This window comes from Panthera pardus, unplaced genomic scaffold, assembly GCF_024362965.1.
Source record: "Panthera pardus isolate Hobbes unplaced genomic scaffold, ASM2436296v1 HiC_scaffold_7, whole genome shotgun sequence".
Taxonomy (NCBI): domain Eukaryota; kingdom Metazoa; phylum Chordata; class Mammalia; order Carnivora; family Felidae; genus Panthera; species Panthera pardus.
In genome coordinates, this window is record NW_026527002.1 from 6306957 (window position 1) to 6331963 (window position 25007).

General features: G+C 44.3%; 1 protein-coding gene and 1 long non-coding RNA gene across 4 annotated transcripts in view; one reads left to right on the forward strand and one right to left on the reverse strand.

Moving 5' to 3' along the window:
• The window catches only part of RGS20 (regulator of G protein signaling 20), an 86004-nt gene extending 63853 nt beyond the window's left edge, over positions 1–22151 (forward strand). For all 3 annotated transcript variants that reach the window (XM_019435239.2, XM_019435240.2, XM_019435241.2), the window contains 4 exons: positions 2251–2399; positions 12675–12761; positions 17654–17888; positions 21150–22151. In XM_019435239.2, the coding sequence (XP_019290784.2) occupies positions 2251–2399; positions 12675–12761; positions 17654–17888; positions 21150–21338 (660 nt within the window). In that variant the 3' untranslated portion in view covers positions 21339–22151. The remainder of the gene's footprint in view (positions 1–2250; positions 2400–12674; positions 12762–17653; positions 17889–21149) is intronic.
• Positions 9778–11796, reverse strand: LOC128775340 (uncharacterized). Its single transcript, XR_008420064.1, has 2 exons — positions 10397–11796; positions 9778–9874 (listed from the first exon to the last, which is right to left on the reverse strand). It is a non-coding gene; the product is annotated as an uncharacterized LOC128775340 (long non-coding RNA).
• Positions 22152–25007: the final 2856 nt, after the last annotated feature.

Here is a 25007-nt window from a genome sequence, read left to right on the forward strand (position 1 = left end):
CCTGCTTCGGACTCTGTGTCTCCCCAGCTCATGCTCTGTCTCTCGCTCTCTCGCTCTCTCTCTCAAAAATAAATAATAAAACATTTTTAAAAATTAAAGAAGACAAAGTTACCTAATAATACTGCTACTTTCAATATTTATGGAAACTCCTGGCCAGTGAAATAAGACCAAGGAGAGGAAAGATGCTTGTACTTGGAAAGGTACAGAAAGTAAACAGGCAAGTGTGACTATTTATAGACAGTATAATCATCCAACTAGGAAACCCAAGAGAATCAGTAGAAAGAATTCATAAGAATACTAGAATTCATAAGAGAATTCAGCAGGAAGGCAGGTATAGAACACTTAGCCTTCCTATGCACCAAAATAACTATTTAGAAGCTTTCTGTTTACAACAGCAGCAAAAACTAATCTATAACATACTCAAAATAAACCTGTCAAAAATATGCACGACTTATTGGAGGAAAGCCTTTAAAATATACAGAAGACGGGCTCTAAATGAACAAATATTTCAGGTACTGATTGGGGAGACCCAGTGTTGGCAGATGTTGGAAACATAGTCCCTTGAAACCTACTGACATTACCATGTCATAATCCTTTCTTCTTCTGGGAAGCTATTGGGAATTTTTTTTTTTTTTTTTAATGAGGCAAGTTGCATCAGTATCTCTTAGAAAATAACAATTACCACGGCGCCTGGGTGGCTCAGTCGGTGGACCGACCAACTCTTGATCTCAGCTCAGGTCTCGATTTCAGGGTTGTGAGTTCAAGCCCCCCAAGTTGGGCTCTGCACTGGGCATGAAGCCTACTTTACCGCAGATGTCATTTCCCATAAATCTATAAGTTCAGTGTGGTCCTGATTAAAATCCCAACATGGTATTTCTGGACTCTGAAAAGCTGATTCCAAAATTCAACTGGATGAAAAAAGACCTGAATAGCCAGAAACAATTTTTTTTGTAATTCATGAAGAGAACTTCACCTCCCCAGTGTAAAAACATACACTGAAACTATGATAATTAAGACAAAGTTCAACAGAATATAAGAATAGGTCACAGTAGGAAGAGAGAAATCTAGTGCTGGAGTAGAGTAACACATGCAGAATTTAATCCCAAAGGCCTATTTAAGGTTCTTTTTTTTTTTTAATTTTTTTTTAACATTTATTTATTTTTGAGACAGAGAGAGAGAGAGAGCATGAACAGGGGAGGGTCAGAGGAAGAGGGAGACATAGAATCTGAAACGGGCTCCAGGCTCTGAGCAGTCAGCACAGAGCCCGACGCGGGGCTCGAACCCACAGACCGCGAGATCATGACCTGAGCCGAAGTCGGCCGCTTAACCGACTGAGCCACCCAGGCGCCCCCTATTTAAGGTTCTTGAATGTAGCTTTGGTATTTTTTTTGCTTCTTACTTCACCAACAATTGAATGATAGTATCAAACGCAAAAGCGCACTCAGCAATTTCTCATTCTTCCGCCGCTTGTTTTGCGCGTCTCCTTCAACCATTCTTGTGGTCCTCGGGAAGAGGAGAGGTTGAGGGGCATAGACCTCGCCTACAGTGGCCTGATCTCCACTGAGGTGGGCCAAGGAGACCGTCCCTGCAGATGCCAGGATAGGTCAGAGCGGGCCACAGGCCACGGCCCTCCCTTGCTTCCTGGGAATCGTTGCGCAACACTCACTAGCAGGCAGAGGCCCAGGGCTTTGCGCATACCCAAGGGGGGGGGTATCTTCTTCAAGGTTTCGCAGCGAGTTAAGACTTGACTGTCAGTGGGGTCTCAGGACTTGTGGCCTCCCTCTTGGGACAATTCCTCCTCCTGCCTGGGTAGCATGCGGGACATCTCACCCTGGCTTCCTCCCGCGTCCGTGTTCTGGCCTCGTGCGCATCCGGAACTCAGCTATCGGCGGTGGCTGCGCCCCTGTGGTTCAGCCCGGAGGGACCGCCCAGGCTGAGAAACGCCCTCCTCGTAGACCCCGCCGCCACGTGGTCGCGTAGGTGATGTGCGTGTTCGTCTGACGCCCCCCACTGACCCGGGGGCGTTAGGGCGGGGACCCTCCACTCATCAGTCTCTTCACAGAGCTTGGCCGGTGCTAGACATGCGTGAATGCTGGCGATACTCACGGATTAAAAGCAGCAGGTTTGGCCAGAATTAGCGGAGATGACGCGGGCAGAGACACAGTGCATCTTCTCAGCGGTCCACACAGCGGACTCCCTGGCCTTGTGTGGCGGTAACCGCCCCCTCCCCTTCTCCTTGCGCTGTTGCAGCCCGTGGGATCCGAGCGGACGGAGGTGCGGAAACGGCAGATGCCCGCGGCCCAGGAGACCACCGGCCCCGCGCCGGGCCAGCACGGAGCGGGGAGCCGCGGCTCCAACGCCTGCTGCTTCTGCTGGTGCTGCTGCTGTAGCTGTTCCTGGTAAGCCCTGGGCCCCTGTCGTCACTACGCCGACCGGGAGGGGGCGCCCCTGAGTAGTGCCAGCTTGCGATTCCCTCTAGACGAGCTGTGCAAACACCACTGCGTGCCTGCCGCTGATACGGGATCTCCGAAGGACGACAGACACACACGCACAGACGCACACACAGAGACACAGACACACACACAGACACACAGGGACACAGACATACACACACAGAGACACAGACACACACACACAGAGACACAGACACACACACACAGAGACACAGACACATATATACACACAGGGACACATACACACACACAGACAGACGCACATACGCACACACAGAGACACAGACACACAGAGAGACACAGACACACACACATACACACAGAGACACACACATATATACACATACACACACACATATACACACGACACAGACGCATACACAGAGACACAGACACACACACACAGAGACACACACATATATACACATACACACACATATATGCCCAGGGACACAGACACACACATATATACACACAGGGACACATACACACGCACAGACGCACACACAGAGACACAGACACACACACACAGACACACAGGGACACAGACACACACATATACACACAGAGACACACACATATATACACACAGGGACACATACACACACAGACACACATACGTACACACAGAGACACAGACAGACACACAGGGACACAGACACACACACAGAGAGACACATACACACACATATACACACACAGACACACACATATATACACATACACACACAAAGACACAGACACATATACACACAGACATGCACATATATACACACAGGGACACATACATACACAGACACACACATATGCACACATATACAGGTACATACATACACACAGGGACACATACACATACTCACATATACACACACATACACACCGAGATACATAAACACATTCACACATGCACATACACGTACACACCCCTATACACATATAGACACATACACACAGAGACACATACATACACACAGAGATACATACATATAGACACACACACACATACACATAGACACATGTGCACACACACACACACACATATACATACACACAGACACACAGGGACACAAACACATGCACACAGAGACACAGACACATATACACACAGAGACACACACATATATACACACAGGGACACATACACACACACAGACGCACATACATACACACAGAGACACAGACACACAGGGACACAGACACACACACACAGAGACACACACACATATACACACAGAGACACGCACATATATACACATACACACACATATACACACAGGGACACATACATACACACAGGGACACACATGCATATACATACATACGCACAGAGATACATACATATATATACAGACAGACATAGACACATATGCACACACATACACACACATAGACACAGACACACATATATATACACATACACACAGACACATAGACACACATACACTCATATACACACATACAGACACATACACATACATATATACACATACACAGAGACATATGCACACACACAGAGACACATATATACATATACACACACATACACATATATATACGGACAGAGACACATACACACACATACACACACTCATGTATAGAGACACACACACATATGCATACACATACACACAGAGATACACATACAGACACATATACACATACACATATGCACATACATACATACACAGACATATACACACATATATACGCAGAGACACACAGACACACATATATACACGTACACAGAGACACATGCACACTCACACATACCCAGAGACACATAAACACATGCACATATATGCACACATGTATGCACATACATGTATACATGCAGACACATACACATATATACACAGAGACACACATATACACATACACATGCACATACATATACACATACATGTACACACATACAGAGACATGCACATACATACACATATGCATACATGTACACGCATACATGCACATGCATACATGCGTGCACACACAGACATGTACACACATACATGCATATAAACATACACGCACATACACAGAGACAGACACATCCACACACAGAGCCACACACACATACGCACATATACACATACATACACACATGCACACATATGCATACACACACACACACACAAAGGGGCCACGTATCCTAGCTTTTAAGGGACTTTCTATTCAAATCCCTGAAATCAGTTTAGTGTGTTAACCAACTAAAGAATAATCTAAGGCGGTTGGTGATAAAATATTACTTTGGGGGCAAAAACAGTAACTAGATGGTTAGAAAGGAATGAACTTAGGCACTCTACTTGGTAATAAAGGCTTGGTAGAAGTGTTCGAAGTCACGGTGGGTCTAAAAGGTTAAGTAGAGAGAGCATGGATTTTTATCTTCTGCTTCTCTTTTATCAACTTCAATTTTTAATAAAGAGAAATGTCAAAATCTATGCTTAACAGAGAGAAAAACGTAAAAACACAAGCTAACTTACTGGTACAGGAAGATACACAGCGTTTGCTTAAAAAGAGAGAGACACAACTTGAATATAAAATATCCTTGACCATTTGAGTCCCTGTTAAAGTTCTGGAGAAGTGTATATAATTTACACCTAGAAATCGAGGAACTTTAGGTGGCATTTCTGAAATCGTGACTATGAAAAGTGCTTATTGCCCACCAAATGTGTGCCTGACTTTAGGCAATTAAAATTATTGGAAATTAAGTTATTGTAAATTTATGTTGAGCCAAGACCTCGCTCCCCAGTGGAGAAGACGACCAGGTGACAGTGTAACTGATCGAGAACAGTGACAGGACCGTTATAATTGGGGTAAAGCCAGTGGAGGCTGAAATTAAACGTCCAGGAGAGTTTGATCTCTTGCTTGATTTGGGCCGGCATTAACTTCCAGGAAGTTCCGATCTGGTAGATGGGAGCCGGCAACACGACACTCCAAGGACTGATGGAACCATGGTGGTGGGTGGTTGGTCTATACAGCAGGTGGGAATATGGGGGGAGATGGGGCTGGCAGGAGCCGAGCGGTCTGGCTTGGTCAAGCCAAGGCTTCAGCCCCGAGGGGCGTCTAAAGGACTCGGCTGGAAACCGGAGGAGAAGCACGTGTGGCACACCCTCCACACGTGGGTATCCAGGGAGGATACCCGCCAATGGTGAAGGGACTACGTTTAGGCCCCACCTTCCAGCCTTCACTCTGCTAATCAGTTTCAGTGAGCTAATTAAAGCTGATTGTGTGAGAGACGTGCAGGGATATCCTGGTGTGGGTGAGACTCCCATTTACCCCGTCACCCCTCCCTTCTCTGCTGCTTTAGAGGGACACGGAAGGCTGAGACCATGGCCTGAACAATGTTGGGACTGATGGAGTAGACACAGCGGGTGGCCACAGGTCCCAGAGTAGGCTTCTACTGGCACCGGCCACGGCAAATAAATCATAAAGCCGTACATAGGCATCATCGCCCTAGCCAACACTTCCGTAGCACATATTGTGTGTGTGTTTAACAGACAACAGAGCAATGAGAAACAGTGTTGAATTGTTCGGTTGTGCACCTGAAACTGATACAACACTGTATGTTAATTATAACGTTGACTAAAATAATACAAGAGAGCAGTGTCTTCAAAGAATGGAAGAAAAGTAATGAAAAAGTCAGTCAAACTATGATTCAAGAGTGTGGATAACATAAGACATTTTCAGACATACAAAGGCCTAGAGAGCCAACTACCTTCAGACCTTCCCTAAAAGAAATAAGGAAGGATATACGTCAGGAAGAAAAAGTGAACCCAGAGGGTAGTCATGGGAAACAAGTAACAATCATGGACACAAGACTGATCAAATATAGCTATAAAATGTCATCTTTAATTGTGTGTTAGAAAGTGTCAATACAGGGGCACCTGGGTGGCTCAGTCGGCTAAGTGTCTGACTCTTGATTTCAGTTCAAGTCATGATCTTGCGGTTCGTGAGTTCGAGCCCCACACTGGGTTCTGCACCGACGGTGCAGAGCCTGCCTGGGATTCTCTCTCTTTCTCTTTTCTCCGTCCCTGCCCTGCTCGCACTCTCTCTCCCCCAAAATAAATGAACAAACATTAAAAAGTATAAATCCAGAGTCATAAACAAATAATCTCATGTGCATGGTAGACAAACCAAGTAACTTAGACCAAAGTTACATTTTCTTCCCAAATTAATGGTATTCTTCATTAGTCAGAAGTACAACATGTAGTTTCCACACCAATGGAAGACAACAAAAGAAATACAGAAAACTACAAACATAGGACAAAAGTGGTTTTGACAAAAGAGAGAATAAACTATTCAGCAAACCCCAAGATACTTGGTATTAGGGTGACCAGCTTAACCCAGTTGCCTGAGATGTCTCGGTTTTAGCAGTGAAAAGCCCTACGTCCCAGAAAACCCACGAGTCCAGGCAAACCAGGAAAGTTGGTCACCCTACCTGGTATCCAAATCCACAAAAATAGACTCATATTCCTATATTACATCACGTACAAAATCAGTCTCTCCCTACCCAAAAAAAAAAAAAAAAACAAGATCAACTCATCCAGATGGTTACAGGCCTAAAGGTGAGAGGCCGAGAGTAAAATATAGGATAATATCTTTGTGATCTGGGCACTGGGAAGAATTACTTTTTTAAAAGATCCATTAAGTTGGCCACATTAAAAGGTTAAAATGTGCCTAACAAGAGAAATAAAAATCTATTTCCCACAAAGACTTGTACACGAATATGTATAGCAGTGTGATTAATACTAGCCCCAAACCGGAAGCAATCTAAATGTCCGTCAACTAACGAATGGATAAACAAAGCGTGGTGTATATCCATACAGTGGAATGGGATTTGACCGTCAAAGGCATAAAGTATTAAAACTGCTAAAACATGGATAAACCTTGAAAAGATGATGCTAGGTGAAAGGAGCCAGAGACAAAAGACCACTTACTGTATGATTCCATTTATGTGAAATGTCCAGAATAGAGACAGAAAGTAGATTAGCAGTTGCCGAGGACTAGGGGAGATGGGAGTTAGTGCTGATGTCTACAGAGCTTCATTTAACAGTGATGATGAACTGTTCTAAAACCATGGTGATGGCTGCACAATTGTATTAATAAACTAAAACCACTGACTGGTACCACTGAAATTGGGGGTTGTATGGTGTATGAATTATATTTGGATAAAACAGTTTTTAAAATGTGTTTAACAAAATACATCAGAAATAAAATGAACAGATAGAACATCCTAGGAGAAGATAATTACAATAGATTTAACAAAGAAAGAAATTAAACCTAGAGCACATAAAGAAAGAACTTCAGGAGACAAATAAGAACATAATGACCATAAGGAAAATAAGCAAATGAAATAAAACAGGAAACATAATCCACTTGTGCTCCTACAAACAAGGATCAGATATATGAAAGTTAAACACACAGCCTTCTAATTTTTTTTTTATGTTTATTTACTTTTGAGAGAGAGCAAGCAGGGGAGGGGCAGAGAGAAAGGGAGAGACAGAGAATCCGAAGCAGGCTCCAGGCTCTGAGCTGTCAACACAGAGCCCGACGCGGGGCTCGAACCCACAAACCATGAGATCATGACCTGAGCCAAAGTCGGACAGCCAACCGACTGAGCCATCCAGGCGCCTCTAAATACATAGCCTTCTAAATGTAACACTCTACCCTAAAAAAAAAAGCTCTTGCACACATGCAAAAGGAGACACGTATGAGACGATTCATGGAAGCATGAATCTGTTTGACAAAAACTGAAAATGTCTATGAGGTTCATGAACAGGAAAATGGGTAAATATTTTGCAGTGTAGTTACAGTGCAATACCACACGGCATTTAAATTCATGTGCTGGAGGGAAAATTAAAAATAGAAGACAGATTGTAAAGCAGTGCGTATCGTATAATAATACCTTTGCAAAATTTGAAATACGTTTTTGTATTTATATATATTTATATACATAGAGTAGCATAGCTATGAATGGAGTGAGAACAGATTCAGGATGCTGGTTCTCTCTGGAGTAGACGGGTGAAATGGGACGGAAGAAAGTACACAGCAAACTTCAACTGTCTCAATATTGAATCTCCTTGATTTTTTTCCCCCCAACATGCTCTTGCGATTTATCCCTGTTGCTAATACATAGTAGAGTCGATTTTTAAGAAGAGTAAATGTCAGTATGTTTTGTAAGCCCTTGTTATTCTCTCAGAATTCTGCTTCATGGCCTTAAGGCATTTCGTTTTATGAAAGGAGTCATTCAGATGCTTGATCCCTAAAACATAAACCTTTTTTTCCCCTTCTAGAAGACTGAAGAATTTCTTCCTCTTCAGAACTAAAAAATTTACCAAAATGTATCTAACCATGGGACTTGTTTCACTGAATAGTTCTTCCACATGGCGAGGAACTATCTTAACCGCCCGCAACGTTTTCTTGGCTTGTTCTACTGTGACAATTAACAAGAAACTCAGGTTTAAAAACTGACGCAAAATATACCTCTCACTTTTTTAGGAACACGTTATCTCATTAAGAAATATTCCTACTTCTTGGGGCGCCTGGGTGGCTGGATCGGTTGAGCGTCCGACTTCGGCTCAGGCCACGATCTCACGGTCCGTGAGTTCAAGCCCCGCGTCGGGCTCTGTGCTGACAGCTCGGAGCCTGGAGCCTGCTTCCGATTCTGAGTCTCCCTCTCTCTCTGCCCCTCCCCGACTCATGCTCTGTCTCTCTCTGTCTCAGAAATAAATAAACGTTAAAAAAAAAAAAAAAAAAAAAATATATATATATATATATATATATATATACACATATATATTCCTACTTCTAAAAACAATGAGACGTGGAAAAAATGTCAAAGCTTAAAGAAGACTGTGTCATTCAATTCACAATATAACTTCCGGGCCTCTTAGAAACCTTGTGTCAAATTCATCCTTTCTGTTCCTCCTGGATTTTTCGTACCCATTGTGTAGTGATGTTTTCTGCGTAACAAAAGAAGCGTAAGTCAAGCGGTACTAATGCTCTCGCAGCCAGCACACCCTCCAGATGCCTCCTAAGTTTGTTTTTGTTTTCAGAAACTGTTATTTACTGAAACTGGCATCGTGGAAGCAACAAGGCGGGAGCGTCCCGCACGTCTGATGACTTTGCATTAAAGAAAAACAGAGCTGCGCGCACACACACACGCCATTACTGAAAATCCATAAAGCAGATGTGCTGAAAATAGGCTGAACTGCTTTTATAAAATGGTAGAAAGAGTGGAAAGGAAAGATATTTAATAAGGAGGCTAGAAAAGATAGTACAGTGGCAATAGTCAGATAAAGCAAACTGAAATAACAGTAATAATCCATTTTGAAAAAACGTTTTAAAGATTTTATTTTTAAGTCATCCCTACCCCCAACGTGGGGCTTGAACTCAACAGCCCTGAGATCAAGAGTCACGTGCCCCTGAGCCGGCCAAGCGCCCCCGTTTTGAAATTAATAGGGAACTAAAAGCATTCCTGCCCAAAAGCAAGAACCAGGCGAAGATGTCTGTTCTCCCCTGCTGTTTTAATGTTGGATTTTAAGTACCAGTTGATGCAGCTGGGCAAGAGAAAACAACCTGAGGCCTAAGAACCGGAAGAGAAGTGATAAGGCTCTCCATCTGCAGAAGATAGGAGAGTACGCTCGGAAATGCCAAGAGAATGACTGCTCAGCTGATGCAAACACAAAAGAATTCAAATCGTAGAAAGATACAGAATTAGTGTAAAAAAGAATCGCCTTCAGAATGTAAAGAACTCTTAACAATTCCAAAATAAAAAAAAACAAACCAATTTATATTTTTAAGTTTATTTATTTTGAGAGAGAGAGAGAGAAACACAGTAGGGGAGAGGCAGAGAGGGAGGAGGGGGACAGAAGATCTGAAGCAGACTCTGCTGCCAGCACAGAGCCTGGTGCGGGGCTCGAACTCACGAATCGTGAGATCATGACCTGAACCGAAGTCGGACCTTAACCGACTGAGCCACCCAGGCGCCCCTAAAAAACAAACCAAGTTAAAGGCAGGCACAAGATCTGAGTACACAGGTCTCCAAAGAAGACGTACAAATAACTAATAGATACATGAAAAAATACTCCATGTCATTAGCCATTTAGCAAAATGCAAAGCAAAACCACAATGAGATACTGCTTCATACCCCCTGAACTGGCGAGAATAAAAAGCACAGACAGTAACAAGTGTTGGCAAGGATGTGGAGAAACGGGGTCCCTCCAACATTGCCGGTAGGAATGTAAAATGGTGCTGCTACTTTGGAAAAGAGTTTGCGACCTCTTCAAAATGTTAAAAATGGAGTTACCGTATGAGAGCATTTCCATCCTTAAGTACCTACCCAAGAGAGAAAAACAAACATCCACAGAATGTGTGCAGTGGCATTATTTATAATGGCCAAAAAGGGCAAATAACCTAGATATTCATCAACTGACTGATGGATAGCAAACCTCATATGACCATACAGCGGAAGGTGGTTAAGCTGCAAAAAGGCATGAAGTGCTCACACCCGTTACAACATGAAGGAACCGTAAAAACATGCCAGGTGAAAAGAAGGCAGTCACCAAAGACAACATGCTGTATCATTCAAAAGAGGTGTATCTACAGAGACAGGACGTAGGTTAGCACATGTCCGGGGCCGGGGGACGTGGGATGCGGGGGGTGATGAGGAGGGGTTGCTACAGGGGGCTTCCTTCTGGAGTGATGGTTGCACAACCTTCTGACTATGCTGCAAACAACTGAGTTGTGCACTTTAAACAAGTAACTTCATGATGTGTCAACGGTGGTTCAATAAAGCTATTAAGAAAGTAAGAGCCTTGGCGTGCCTGGGTGGCTCAGTCAGTGAAGCGTCCGACTGTTGACTTCGGCTCAGGTCATGATCTCGCTGTTCGTGGGTTTGAGCCACATGCTGGGCTCTATACCAATAGCTCGGAGCCTGCTCGGAATTCTCTCTCCCTCTCTCTCTCTCTCTCTCTCTGCCTCTCTCCCACTTGTGTGCTCTCTCTTGCACACGCTGTCTCGCTCAAAATAAATAAACACTTAAAAAGAAGAAAGTTGATATGTACAAACAGTACATATCAGTTGATATGTACAAACAGTAACCAGTTAGGAGATTAGGTGGAATGGAACATTGCATTTGCAGTAACAACAAAAATAACTGGAATAAATCTACAAAAAAAAATGCATAGGATATAAGGAAATTTAAAATCTCGTGGAAGATAATAAACTTTGATTGTATGCTTTCCTGGTTTTCTCCAACACTTTTGTATTTGTGCCTATGAAGATCTAAAACCTCCATTTTGACTGGAGAACATACACTTTTTTTCAAGGTGCAAAAATGAAATGAAAACCCAAAACATCCTGATAACCTGACCTTTTTTATTACTTTCTAATGGACATGTTTTTATGAAAATAACGATTCTAAACATAAACTCTCCCTCAATTAGTGTAGACCACAATATGATCATTGATTTTGCTAATACTTTAGCATCATACTTTTGGTTTTCTTAAGGAAACCAATCTGGGTCAGTCTTTTTCAAGAAAAGAAAGAAATTCTACTTGGTAACCTGGAGTTTTTTAAAATATTCATGGGGGTGGCTGGGTGGCTCAGTCAGTTGAGCGTCCGACTTCCGCTCAGGTCATGATCTCACAGTCTGTGGGTTCAAGCCCCACGTCGGGCTCTGTGCTGACAGCTCAGAGCCTGGAGCCTGCTTCGGATTCTGTCTCTCCCTCTCTCTCTGACCCTACCCCACTTATGCTCTCTCTCTCTCCCTCCCTCCTTCAAAAACAAATAATAAACATTAAAAAAAATTTAATAATATATGTTTTGAGAGGGTGCCTCGGGGGCTCAGTCAGTTAAGGGTCCAACTTCAGCTCAGGTCATGATCTCACGGTTTGTGAGTTCGAGCCCCACGTAGGGATCTGTGCTGACAGCTCGGAGCCTGGAGCCTGCTTCACATTCTGTGTCTCCTTCTCTCTCTGCCCCTCCCCCGTTCACACTCTGTCTCTCTCTCTCTCTCTCAAAAATAAATAGACATTTAAAAAAATTTTTTTAAATATACTCTTTGATATGTCTGGCTCAGTCAATAGAGCATACAACTCTTAATCTTGGGAGTTGTGGGTTCAAGCCCCACGGGTGTAGAGATTACTTAAAAATAAAACTTTTAACATATTCCTTGATACAGAATGATCTCAAGTGACATTTAAATGTCCTGTTTCATGCAGTCTTACTGTTAGAAACCAAGAAGAACAGAGACCCAGGAGGGCCTCCCATGAACTCAGACGAGAAGACCTTCCAACCTGTGAAGAAAGGTAAAGTCTCGTTATTGTTTAGCTTGCCAAATTGACAGAATGCTAGCCTTATCATTTTGATTTTTTTGCACTGTAACACACAATTCCTCTAACTGCAACTTAATAACATCAAATCATAATGTGGCACCACATTTTCTCTCTGCAGAATTCATTATGTGACGGGGAGAAAAATTAGTTCCGTTATTAATCTCATCCCTGCTAATCACAAATATAAATCGATGCTTCTTGACTAAACATGACGTTATCCTATTTTCATAAAGCAGACTTTTAAAAAGACCATAGTGAGGGGCGCCTGGGCGGCTCAGTCAGTTAAGCATCCGATTTCAGCTCAGGTCATGATCTCGCTGTTCGTGGGTTCGAGCCCCGCGTCGGGCTCTGTGCTGACAGCTCAGAGCCTGGAGCCTGCTTCGGACTCTGTGTCTCCCTCTCTCTCTGCCCCTCCCCCATTTGTGCTTTGTGTGTGTGTCTCTCAAAAAAATGAATAAACATTTTTTAAAAAATGTAAAAAGACCATAGTGAAACACACACGTTTGGTTTTCAGGAAAGTTCTAAAGGTCTGTTTTTTTCTTAACTATAAATTTATACTTAAGCTAATGTATTACTGTTTTAAGTATTTTGGGGAAGAAAAGTCAGGAAGAAAACACAAAAATTACTTTCCATGATGTCAGATTTTTATTTTTTTTTTATTTTTTTTTTTTTAATTTTTTTTTTTCAACGTTTTTTTATTTATTTTTGGGACAGAGAGAGACAGAGCATGAACGGGGGAGGGGCAGAGAGAGAGGGAGACACAGAATCGGAAACAGGCTCCAGGCTCCGAGCCATCAGCCCAGAGCCTGACGCGGGGCTCGAACTCACGGACCGCGAGATCGTGACCTGGCTGAAGTCGGACGCTTAACCGACTGCGCCACCCAGGCGCCCCTCAGATTTTTAAATTCTCTTTTTTTTAAGTTTATCTGTTTATTTTGAGAGAGAGAGAAAGCAGGAGGGGGCAGAGAGAGACGGAAAGAGAGAATCCCAAGCAGGTTCTGCCCTGCCAGCGTGGAGCCTGACCTGGGGCTCAAACTCATGACCACGCGGTCATGACCTGAGCCAAAATCAAGAGCTGGATGCTTAAGTGACCAAGCCACCCAGGCACCCCAAATTACCTCTTCTTGTTCCTGTACTGACTTACTTTCACTTCCCTGTTCTAATACGTTTTCTTGGTATTATGCCTGTATAATTACAGATACTAGACAAATACCCTAAAAGTTGTGTTCAAAGAGGTCTTGTATTATATTGCTTATTTTTGAAGGGACAACAAAACAAGTAGCCTAAAAGGTTACTTAAGTGTGTGGGTTTTTGTTTTTTTTTTCATTATCTTCTTTATCCTTACCCAGATTTCTCAAAGTCTGGGAAGCATATTAAAATATTCCACAATTTGGGGCACCTGGCATGCTCAGCTGGAGGCGTGTGAGGCTCTTGACCTCAGGGTCATGAGTTTGAACCCCACACTGGATGCTGAGATTACTAAAAAAATAAATAGGGGCGCCTGGGTGGCGCAGTCGGTCAAGCGTCCGACTTCAGCCAGGTCACGACCTCGCGGTCTGAGAGTTCGAGCCCCGCGTCAGGCTCTGGGCTGACAGCTCGGAGCCTGGAGCCTGTTTCCGATTCTGTGTCTCCCCCTCTCTCTCTGCCCCTCCCCCGTTCACACTCTGTCTCTCTCTGTCCCAAAAATAAACAAAAAACGTTGAAAAAAATTTTAAAAATAAATAAATAAATAAATAAATAAATAAATACTTTTTAAAAATCTGGCAAAATTGATGAGTTTGTTTAAAAATAGCCTTTATCTCGAGGGCGCCTGGCTGGCTCAGTTGGAAAAGCGTGTGACTCTTGATCTGGGAGGTTGTGAGTTCAAGCCCCACGTTGGGTGTAGAGATTACTAAAACAAACAAACTTTAAAAAATGACTTTTATCTTACGTATTCTAGTATGTTGTATTCTGTACCAAAGCTTTAAGGCTCTTCTGTCTGGAACCAGAATGCCCACATCTAGGCCTGGCTGTACCCATCCTGCCAGTGCGAACTCGGGCACTTAGCCACACTCTGCCTCGGTTTCCTTGTGTGTGGAATGGGGATAATACTAGTTTACTGTGGCTGCTGTCGTGAGCCTGGGAGCACGCAATGTTTGCTGGCCGTTACTTGCTCTCGATTAAATTCAAGAACGTGAAATGACTCTTTCTAACTTAATGCCTTGTGTTTCCCGTTCTACTTAGACATTATTATTTGCATTTGCCTCATATGTCTTTGCCTGTCTATTTGTTCTTAATTTTTTAAATACTTAGTAAGCTTCCTGAAAATAGCATTACGCCGGATTTTGGCCCAGGTTCGGTCTGTCTCAAAATGGGGAATTAGAATCCAGTTACAGTGGGTCAGTTGTTTTGATGATGATTGGTAAGCTTAATCTTCTTCCAGCATATTCCTTGAATCCTGGTAAGACCTCCTAATTATTTCCTTAATTTCTGCTTGTTTCGGTTGGGTTTCGGCTTTTGCTACATGAACTGTGCCTTCTTTGCTTTTAGGTTCTTCAGTACTACGGAAAGTATATGCTCCCTCTGATTTTAAATATTTTTATTATTTTTATTATATTTTTATTTTTGTAAGTAGGCTCCACCCCCAATGTGGGGCTCCAACTGAACGATCCTGAGATCGAGAGTTGCACACTCTACAAACTGAGCCGGCCTGGTGCCCCTGCTCTCTCCTATTTTAAAAATAATAAATAAATAAATAATAAATAAATAAACGTCTACTACCGATTGCCTTTAAGTTTTTCAAAGTCATTCTTTAATATATATTTTTTAAATTGAAGGAGTAAAAAGGTATCTTTTGAATCCTCCTATTTAAGGAACATAAGTTAGCACACTTTAGTCAGCCACACCAGTTTGATTAACCTTTCTGAAAAGACTCCAAGATTTTTATGCAGATTACTCTAAATTATTATGCTTTAAATAACCTTTTCAACATCTTTTAAAACATTTTCTTTCAAAACAAATTTTCCTAGGGGCGCCTGGGTGGCTCAGTTCGTTAAGCATCTGATTTGGGCTGAGCTCATGATCTCATGGTCCTTGGGTTCGAGCCCTGCATCGGGCTCTGTGCTGACAGCTCAGAGCCTGGAGCCTGCTTTGGACTCTGTGTCTCCCTCTCTCTCTGCCCACCACCCCCCCCCCCACTTGCACTCTGTCTCTCTCTCTCCCTCTCAAAAATAAACAGTAAAAATTTTCAAAAAAACGAATTTTCCTAGTTATGACAGCTACTTTAGGTTTTCATACACAATACTTTTTTTTCATGATGAAAAATCTACCCAGTATGGAAACAAAACCCCAACACTACAAAAGTTTTGCAGTAAAAACCCAGTCTTCCTTTTTTTGTAGACCTTGCCCCGATCTCCGGATATAACTGCCATCAGTGGTTTTTCTATATATCCTCAAAGGAATTTTCGATGCATTTATACACAGTTGTATTGAAATGGGATCCTTCTATACACAGTGAATCTAATTTAGAAACTAAACTCGAAACTATGGTTTGAACATCTATGTTCTTTTTTGTTTGCTGACTACTTTCTATAACCCATTTTCTCCGGTCTTGAGCTTTTATGTATGCTTCACTGCTGGGTCATTGTAATCCATCATCAAGATACAATTTCAAGAAAGGGAGATAGAATTTACACCACGAACCTCTGTATATGTGAGTGTGTGTTTCCTATGAATAACTAGGACAAGTAGTTACATATCCGATTTTTGGGTACCCAGCCCGCACCCCTCAAAACTGAACACAGAACTTTCGGCAGCATGGCGGACTAGGTCATGGGAGGGCCCCCCCCCCGGTGCAGAATGACAGATTTTGCATGATTCTCAAGTTTTTGCATCGCTGGACTCATAGTAAGGAAAACAACAAAGTGCCTGAAAAACAAAACCAAATGAAAAATAAGCACAACCTTGAGTGGTGACAGCTAAGCACCGGGCAGGAGGGTTTTCTCTAAGAACAAGTGCAGAGCAGGGTGGGGACAGGGCGTTGAAACGGACATCGCAGCTTAAGCCCTGACCTATGAAAAGAGCCCTGGTGGTCCTGGGTCAGTGACACCTCCTAGGTGTATTTCCAAAGAAGCAGGTACCCACCCTCTCTGGAGGAAAGAAAATCTCCCCAGTTTTCACTCTCCATGTTCTTTTTTTTTTTTTTTTTTAATATTTTTTTTTAATTTTTTTTTAACGTTTATTTATTTTTGAGACAGAGAGAGACAGAGCGTGAACAGGGGAGGGGCAGAGAGAAAGGAAGACACAGAATCTGAAACAGGCTCCAGGCTCTGAGCTGTCAGCACAGAGCCCGTCGTGGGGCTTGAACTCACAGAGTGTGAGATCGTGACCTGAGCCAAAGTCGGCCGCTCAACCGACTGAGCCCCCCAGGCGCGCCCCACCCCCGTCTCTTTCCAGTGTTAAAAACCACGAAGGAGACACAGTCCCGTTGCTGTTCCGGAAGGCAGTGTGCTGAGGTCTGCCTTAGTCCTGTCGCTGGGGACTGGAGAGTTCTGGTCAGCTGCTTCCAGGATTTTTCTTCACTGTTACAATTTTAAAGCTTTGCCGGGACTCCTCTAGGTGCAAACGCACGCGTTCTCAGCAGCGATCCTAGGAGCGATTGGGTTTCCCGACTTTTCGGCAGTGGCCATGCCCTCCAGCGAGAACAATTTCACACTCACGTGTTTTTGCCAGAGGCTTCAGGAAATGGGAACAGCTCGCCCGCTCTCTTCCTAGGCGCCCATTTCCATTCTCGGTTGGGGAAAAGGTGCGTTTCTGGTGATGGTGATGAATTGCGAAGACCAGTAACCGCGGTCCCCCCGGCCCTTCTCTTTCTGTCTCCGCCAAAGCCCGAGCCCCACTCTGGAAGAAGTCAGCGCCTGGGCTCAGTCGTTCGACAAGGTAATGCTTACCCCGGCGGGAAGGAATGCCTTCCGGGAGTTCCTCCGAACAGAATTCAGTGAAGAAAATATGCTTTTCTGGATGGCGTGTGAGGAGCTGAAAAAGGAAGCTAATAAGACCATTATCGAAGAGAAAGCGAGGACAATCTACGAAGACTACATTTCCATTCTTTCTCCGAAAGAGGTACGTACCCTACTCCAGAGGTTTCCTCCCAGGAGGCCGTTGGTGAAATGAACCCCCTCAGGGTCTGGTCACCTGACACGGTTACAGTTACTCCAAAATAGAGAACACGCTGCACCCAGATTCATGGCATTCGGGTGCCTTTGACTGTGGTCTCACAAGCGGGCTCTGAGTGCCCCCTAAACTCTGTGAAAGATTGTGTGCCCTTTTCTGGGAAAAAAAGCATTCATGACTTTCCTCAGATTCTCCAGGAGGGGGAGTCTGTGCATTTTATTGTAAACACCGTTTAAAACTATTCTACCCTGTAAGCATTTCTTTAAATAAAAGTATCCCCTTATTCTGAGCAAAATCTTTTTTACAGGTATTTTTAGTTTAATAGAAATAGCATCACTGATAGGATACGGAGGCCGCGTAGGTTTTCCCTAGGGGGTCCTTTCCTTATAGCAGAGAAATTATCAGATGAGTGAAATCAATCAAGTTTCCATCCCCCAGTTTTTGTTCCTCCAAAGCTAAAATCGAGGGGGTCAGGTTGATCTCAAAACCTAGTATCTTGTAGCTCTAATTGTAAAATCACCCATTCTTTCCTCCTGCGTGCCCCTAAGAATATCAAGTCAACAAATGAGGGCCTCTCCTGTCAAGGAGCTCGGTCAAGGGGGCAGACAGACATGGGAGTCCCTGGTGTGCCACATGGGCTGGCGGAGGGAGCCATCAACGGGGGGGGTGGGACAGGAATGAGGCACAGGAACTAGGAGATGCCATGGACGAACTAAGGATGTGAAAAGGAAATGACCAGAAACACAACGGGATGAAGACATCCCAGAGGACGGGACTCGATGTGCCAAGGGTAACAGCATGCAGTCCCGTGAACTGTGAGAACGTCAGTAGTTCTCTGCTACGTCAGTAGCACACTGACCGTGACACGTCTCCCAAACCACTAGGGCTGCTGGTAGACAGCAGGAAGAGAGTTCAGGAAAGGGGGTGGTCTAAGAGCATCGAAGCGTTTGGGGGCCACGCTGAGGTTTTCTGATGGTCATCTTGGGAAGCCCTCGGACGTTAGCCTGGCAACATCGTCGAATTTGGATTTTCAAAAGACCAGCGTAGCTGCACAGTGGATTAGGAGGAGACGAGAGGCGGGGGGGGGGGGGGGGAAGCTACCAGACTGATTACTGCAGACAGGACACGATGGGCCATAGTGGGGTCAGCTGGAGGGAAACCAGAGAGGCGGGGTTTCATTTGAGGTGAATCCCAGCGTCTGGATGATTCCCACGTGTCTGGGCGGGCTGGACGGTGGCATAGTTCATGGAAGCCGGGCAGACAGGACGGGGATCATGCCTGGGAGAAAGACAGCGGGGCTCCACTTTGCTTAAGTTTGTGTTTTTAAGTTGGAGCTACTCCGCTGACAGACGTGTGAATGTAGAGTTCAGAAAAGTCATTTCCAGTTTGGGTTCACAAAAGCAAGAGAATTTTCGTCCTTCAATATATGGCTTCTAACACATTCTTATTTAGTCATGATTTTGCTTCCTTTTTTTGAGATGCGATTTTTCATCACTGACTTTTAAAGCATCAAAGAACCAAAACACTGGTTAGCAAACGTGTGAAGCAAAAAAGGATATGAAAAGATGACCCTTTCTTCCCCAAAGTAGGCATCTATTACTTGAAATATAACAGCATCGACATTTTTAAGAGCTTAGATTTTGGGGTCAGATGCACTTGGGTTTGAACCCTGGTTCTCTCGTTTAGTGGCTCCATAACCTTTGGTATATTTCCGCACCTCTCTGGGCGTCTGTTTCCTCATCTGTACAAAGGGGACATCACCATGTCCCTGTTCGTTTGGGAGGATTACAAGGGAGGACAGGTGCAGAGCCCCAACACAGCACCTGGCAGAGTCGTCACACCCTGGGTGGCCCCTTCACGGAGCAACCGTCTGTGTCCGTTCCGTCATCCCGAGCTGACACTCCCAGAGACCTTCTTCGTGCGGAGGCCGCAGAGAACGAAGGATTTCCGTGTGCCGCGGCTGTGTGTGAGCTAGAATGTCCCCGGTGGTTTCTGTAGTACTTCGGTTTAATTCTCCAACAAGAGCAGATGATTTCTTCTTCCTTCCAGCCAATGATATGTATCAAGTCCCTCCTTCGGCAGGAGCCATGCCCCTGGGCCCCCGGGCCTGACACTCGGGAAGCTTCTGCGAGAGGACTGCCTCATGCTGAGGGCTGCCGCGGGAATAAGCTTGGGGGCCAGGGGCCAGTAAAGGTTCTTCACGCAGCAGGGAAGATGTGTGAGTTCAGTTCTGCAGCCTGGGGCTTGCTCTGGTCTAGGAGACAGCCTTCTCTAGGACGAGGCAGACATCAGAGAAGGAGCCGACATCTACTAAGGACTTCCTGAATTCCACGCACTTTAATAAATTCTCATTAAATCCCCCCACCCCCCAGCTACCGTCATCATCATCCCCTTTGTGGAGGAGTTCGCCAGGGCACGGTTTACTTTGCCTAAGTCCCCAAACTAAGCCGTGGCATAGCTGGGATTTAAACACAGGCCCTGTGCACTTTTAACCCTCGCACAGTGCTCGGAGTAGCTTCCATTCGGCAGCCGGCCGGACATTCCTGGAAACCTGTGACTGTGTTCTTAGCTGGCTACAGCCTGGGACCTCCAGGTTTTAGCCCTAATGGTATTAAGAAATTAGCAAGGGGTAAGTTTGTGCATGCTTTTTTCTTCCAAGGACATTGTACATTTTAAAGAAGGAAAACGGGGGCATCTGGATGGCGCAGTTGAACATCTGACTCTTGATGTCATAGTGTAGGGGTTCGAGCCCCACATGGGGCTCTGTGCTGATGGCACAGCCCTCTTGGATTCTGTCTTTCCTTCTCTCTTCCCCTCCCCAGCTTATGCGTGTGCTCTCTCTCTCTCCTTCAAAATAAATGAACTCAAAATAATTTAATAAATAAGACAATGTGGTTTTCTAAAGCATCGCGATCCCCACTAGCATTACTTGTGAGAAATACACATCGTCAGGCCTTCCCCACACCTACCGAATCAGACACTCTGCAGGTGGGGCCCCGCAATCTGTTTAACAAGTGGCCTCTGATGCCGCTGAAGTTAGAGAACCCGTGTTCACTATGTGTTCCGTTTCTCTTTCAGCAATTTAGATTTTCGGATAATTTTGTTTGGTTTGGGATTTAAAAAAAAAAAAAAAAAAAAGCCACGGGAGTTTGGGATGGGTCGCCGGAGAGAAACAGATCTGACACGACTCTTACTTGTTTCGATTGGCAGGTCAGCTTGGACTCCCGCGTAAGAGAAGTCATCAACAGGAACATGGGAGAGCCCTCCCAACACATATTCGATGACGCCCAACTTCAGATCTACACCTTAATGCACAGAGACTCGTATCCCCGGTTCATGAACTCTGCCCTCTATAAAGATTTGCTTCAGTCCTTATCTGAGAAATCAGTCGAAGCATAGGATGTTATCAAATGTATTTATTATTAATAAAATAAAAGAACTCATGGACTATGTCTAGTACAGGGAACTTAGAGACAGTAGTATCTTCTGCTAGAGTCATCCGCGGGCTATTTTAATAACAGATGCTTCCTTCCACAGAAGGCTATGTATTCACAATGTCAGTTGCAGCCGCCGTTAGTGACACTTTTGGAAAACGACGGGTACGGCCGCCTTAGAAAAATATAGTATGTTTACGTGCACAGTAACAGTCGCGTGTCGCGAATGGCGAAGGATATACTAGAAGACTGTACTGCCTGGGGCATGTACGTCCACTGGAGCAAACAGGACTGCTTTCGTTTTGTCCGAGTTCAGTATCTGATGACTTTCCTCCCAAAGAAAAGGCATTCAAGCGTTTCTTAGCGACTCCTTCCTTCCGTCGGGCTGTCTTGAGTGTTTTGCTTAGCAGTGCCATTACCGGACCCCAGTTCCCATCTGACCAAGATGTGTCACCACTACGCATAAGGACGGTACTGCGCTCTCAGAAGACGCGTATGCAGATACATATAGGTGCATGTGTATCTATGCCAGTTAACGTAAGGAACTGTGCTCTTAGGTGGGTCGGCCTCCTGTTCCGTAAGGGAAGTAGTGTTTAGAAAATTCTTTTGTTGACAAGTCACCGTTTCATCATCGCAATCTGCCAGCCTAAAGAATGGACTTTGAACTCACAGCTTAGTCGTGTTCGTAACAGAACTTTCAAATAAGCATATTCCCGTTTTTATTATTCGAAGAAATATGGGCATTTTCACTCTAAAAAAATAAAGCACAGGAGTTTTATCTCTTTTTGTTTTTCACACGTCGATATTTGGGAACGTCCGATTAAATAAGAAGGGTTACATGCGAGGTTTAGGCTCTGGCTTACTACTTTCCTTACTAATCTGTAGGAGTCCCATGGGTCTTCCACCCCCTTCTCATTGTTCCAATTACTGCCAACATGCTCATGGCTCCCAAATTAGGACCCGGTGTAGATTTCCTCCAGCACTGTCACAATCAGCTGCCGGCCGGACACCTCCCCTCGTATATCCCAGAGGAGCGAAACTCATCCAGATTCTGACTTCTCATCCCACTGGCCCCCCACCTCCAACCCCACCCCAATCACCCAGCCGGTCACCTACGCTCCTATCCAGGTGCTAACTTTTCCCTGCTTTCTCCTCGCAGACACAATCGCCAGGCCCGGCTCATCTTTACTCCTCAACATTTCTCGTGTGTCTCTTCTTCCTTCTTCCCATCCCCTTGATCTCACACCTGCCGTCATCGTTGCCGAGAGCCCCCGAACTGGTCTCCCTGCCCCGATCTCAGCCTTTCAAATCCACCTTCCAAAATGCCACATCTTTCTTACACGCAAATCTGCCCAACACCCTCCCTCTACTCCTTAGAATCTTTAGTAACTCCGGATTGCCCAGAGTACAAATACCAAATTCTCATTACAGCGTACAAGCAAGGGCCTCTCTAGTCGGGCTACGGCTCCCTAGCCAACCCCACACACGGTTTAGATCCCAGAATATATGCTTATAGACAAGGCACTTCTTACCTTCATAACCACCCATACCGTTCATACTCTCCGCTACCCGTACCCCTCTCTACAACGCCACCCTTCAGTCAGCTAACTCCAGTCATTCCTTTAAGATTTACCCACACACGACTGCCTCCAAGAAGCCTTACCTGACCTCCTGATTCATACTTCCATCGTGCTGGGTGCCATTCTTTAGGATTCCAGGATTTTCCTATACGGATACTTACCTGCATTTACAAATTATGATTACCAATCTGTCCCCTTAGACCGTAAGCTCCAGTGGCATTGGATATAAACCTTATCGCTCATTATATATATAATCTAGTTAGGAACAGTATTTGATAAATGTTTGTAGAACTGGAGAGTTATACCATGAAAACAGAATTTCCCATAATTAAGAAAAAACAAACATTCCATTCCAAATTTGTTTCACAATGTGTCACATCTCAGAAAGAGATCATCACAGCCCATGTGGCTATGGAACTCACGACTACTACCTACTAATCCAGTGAGTAAATGGGTAGTGACATCCATGTATACGAAAGAATCTGGAAGCCACTCCAAAAGTATCCTACAAATTCAATGCAATTCCAAGGTTTTTGAATATTCTTAAGTAAACTTTGAAGAGTTTGTTGGGGTGGATGGCGCTCCATTTGGAAAAAAACTGATATATAAATAAAAATTCCGGGACGGTTTAAAGATAAGAGCTTTTTAAAAAAAGAACATTATAGGGGCGCCTGGGTGGCTCAGTCGGTGAAGCGTCCGACTTCGGCTCAGGTCGTGATCTCACGGTTTGTGAGTTCAAGCCCCGCGTCGGGCTCTGTGCTGACAGCTCGGAGCCCGGGGCCTGCTTCAGGTTCTGTGTCTCCCTCTCTCTCTGCCCCTCCCCTGCTCACGCTGTCTCTATCAATAATAAATAAACGTTAAAAAATTATTTAAAAAGATTAAAAAACGATGGCCATAAAGACAAAAAGATTAAATCGAATTCAAATTCAAATTCAAACGAGAGGATCGTGGTTACTATTTCCCCTCTAGATTTGCCAAAACCAAAGGTTTGCTAGGATCCGCTATTAGCAAACGTTGTCAGGAAATGGGCCTTTCTATCCTGTTGACAGGTAGGTAAACTAGTTTGACTTTTTGGAAAGCAATCTGGAAATATCTATCATTCTGAACATACATATCCATTAGCTGAGAAGTTAAACTTGAAACCTGTGAGATCATGACCTGAGCCGAGATCAAGGGTCGGACACTTAACCCACTGAGCCACCCAGGCGCCCAAAAAACTTTTGTTCAGTTGCTTGTTAGAGAAACGTAGATCAAACTGGCTAAAACACAAAGGAAATTGAATGGCTTTCCTGAGGAGAAGTCCAGGGTAGTTCTTGCTTCCCCGGGATTGGATCCAGACACACACCATGTGTTATCCACACCATCTCTCCATGTCAACTCCCCTCGGTTTCATCACACAGAGACACTGTGCGTATCGTAGGCAAAACGGCAGAGCAAGGCCCTAGACGCAGTTCCTGCTCGTTTAGCTATCCCAGTAGAAACGGTGTTTCTCTCATTGTTCAGACAGCAGGCTCAGGGAAGGAGTGTGGAGCGGAGGGGAACACTGCGGCCGACCCCCGGGGTCACACGGAAGGAAGAAGGCTGAATGGCTCGGACAAGATGTTTGGGAACTAGTGACGAAAAGACGACAGGGGTAGCTAGGGCATTCCATTCCAGGCCTCTCACGGTTCCTGCTTGTTTATTTTACATCAGCTATACCTTCAAATGGCATTATTATGAAAATGATTTGGATATATACCGTAAACCACGTTTAAGGGGTTAAAAAAAAAAAAAAAAAAGGAACCTTTTTATTTCAAAGTAGCTCAGTTCTCCAATTTTGGAAACGCTTGGGCTAATTTAACTGACCATAGGGCAGATCACATATCAAATACTGCTCTTTGTAGCCAAGGCCATTAAGGGAAAAAGTAATAACACTAATTGGCTGTCTTTTTATAGCACCAGGGAGAGGAATCAGAGCAAGTCATTTGAGGTAGTTACCTGTGCTTTCTTTTTCCATCCACCAGTTGGGTAAACAAGTAGAGTACACAAGTCAATTTGAAAAAAGCTTGTTTCCA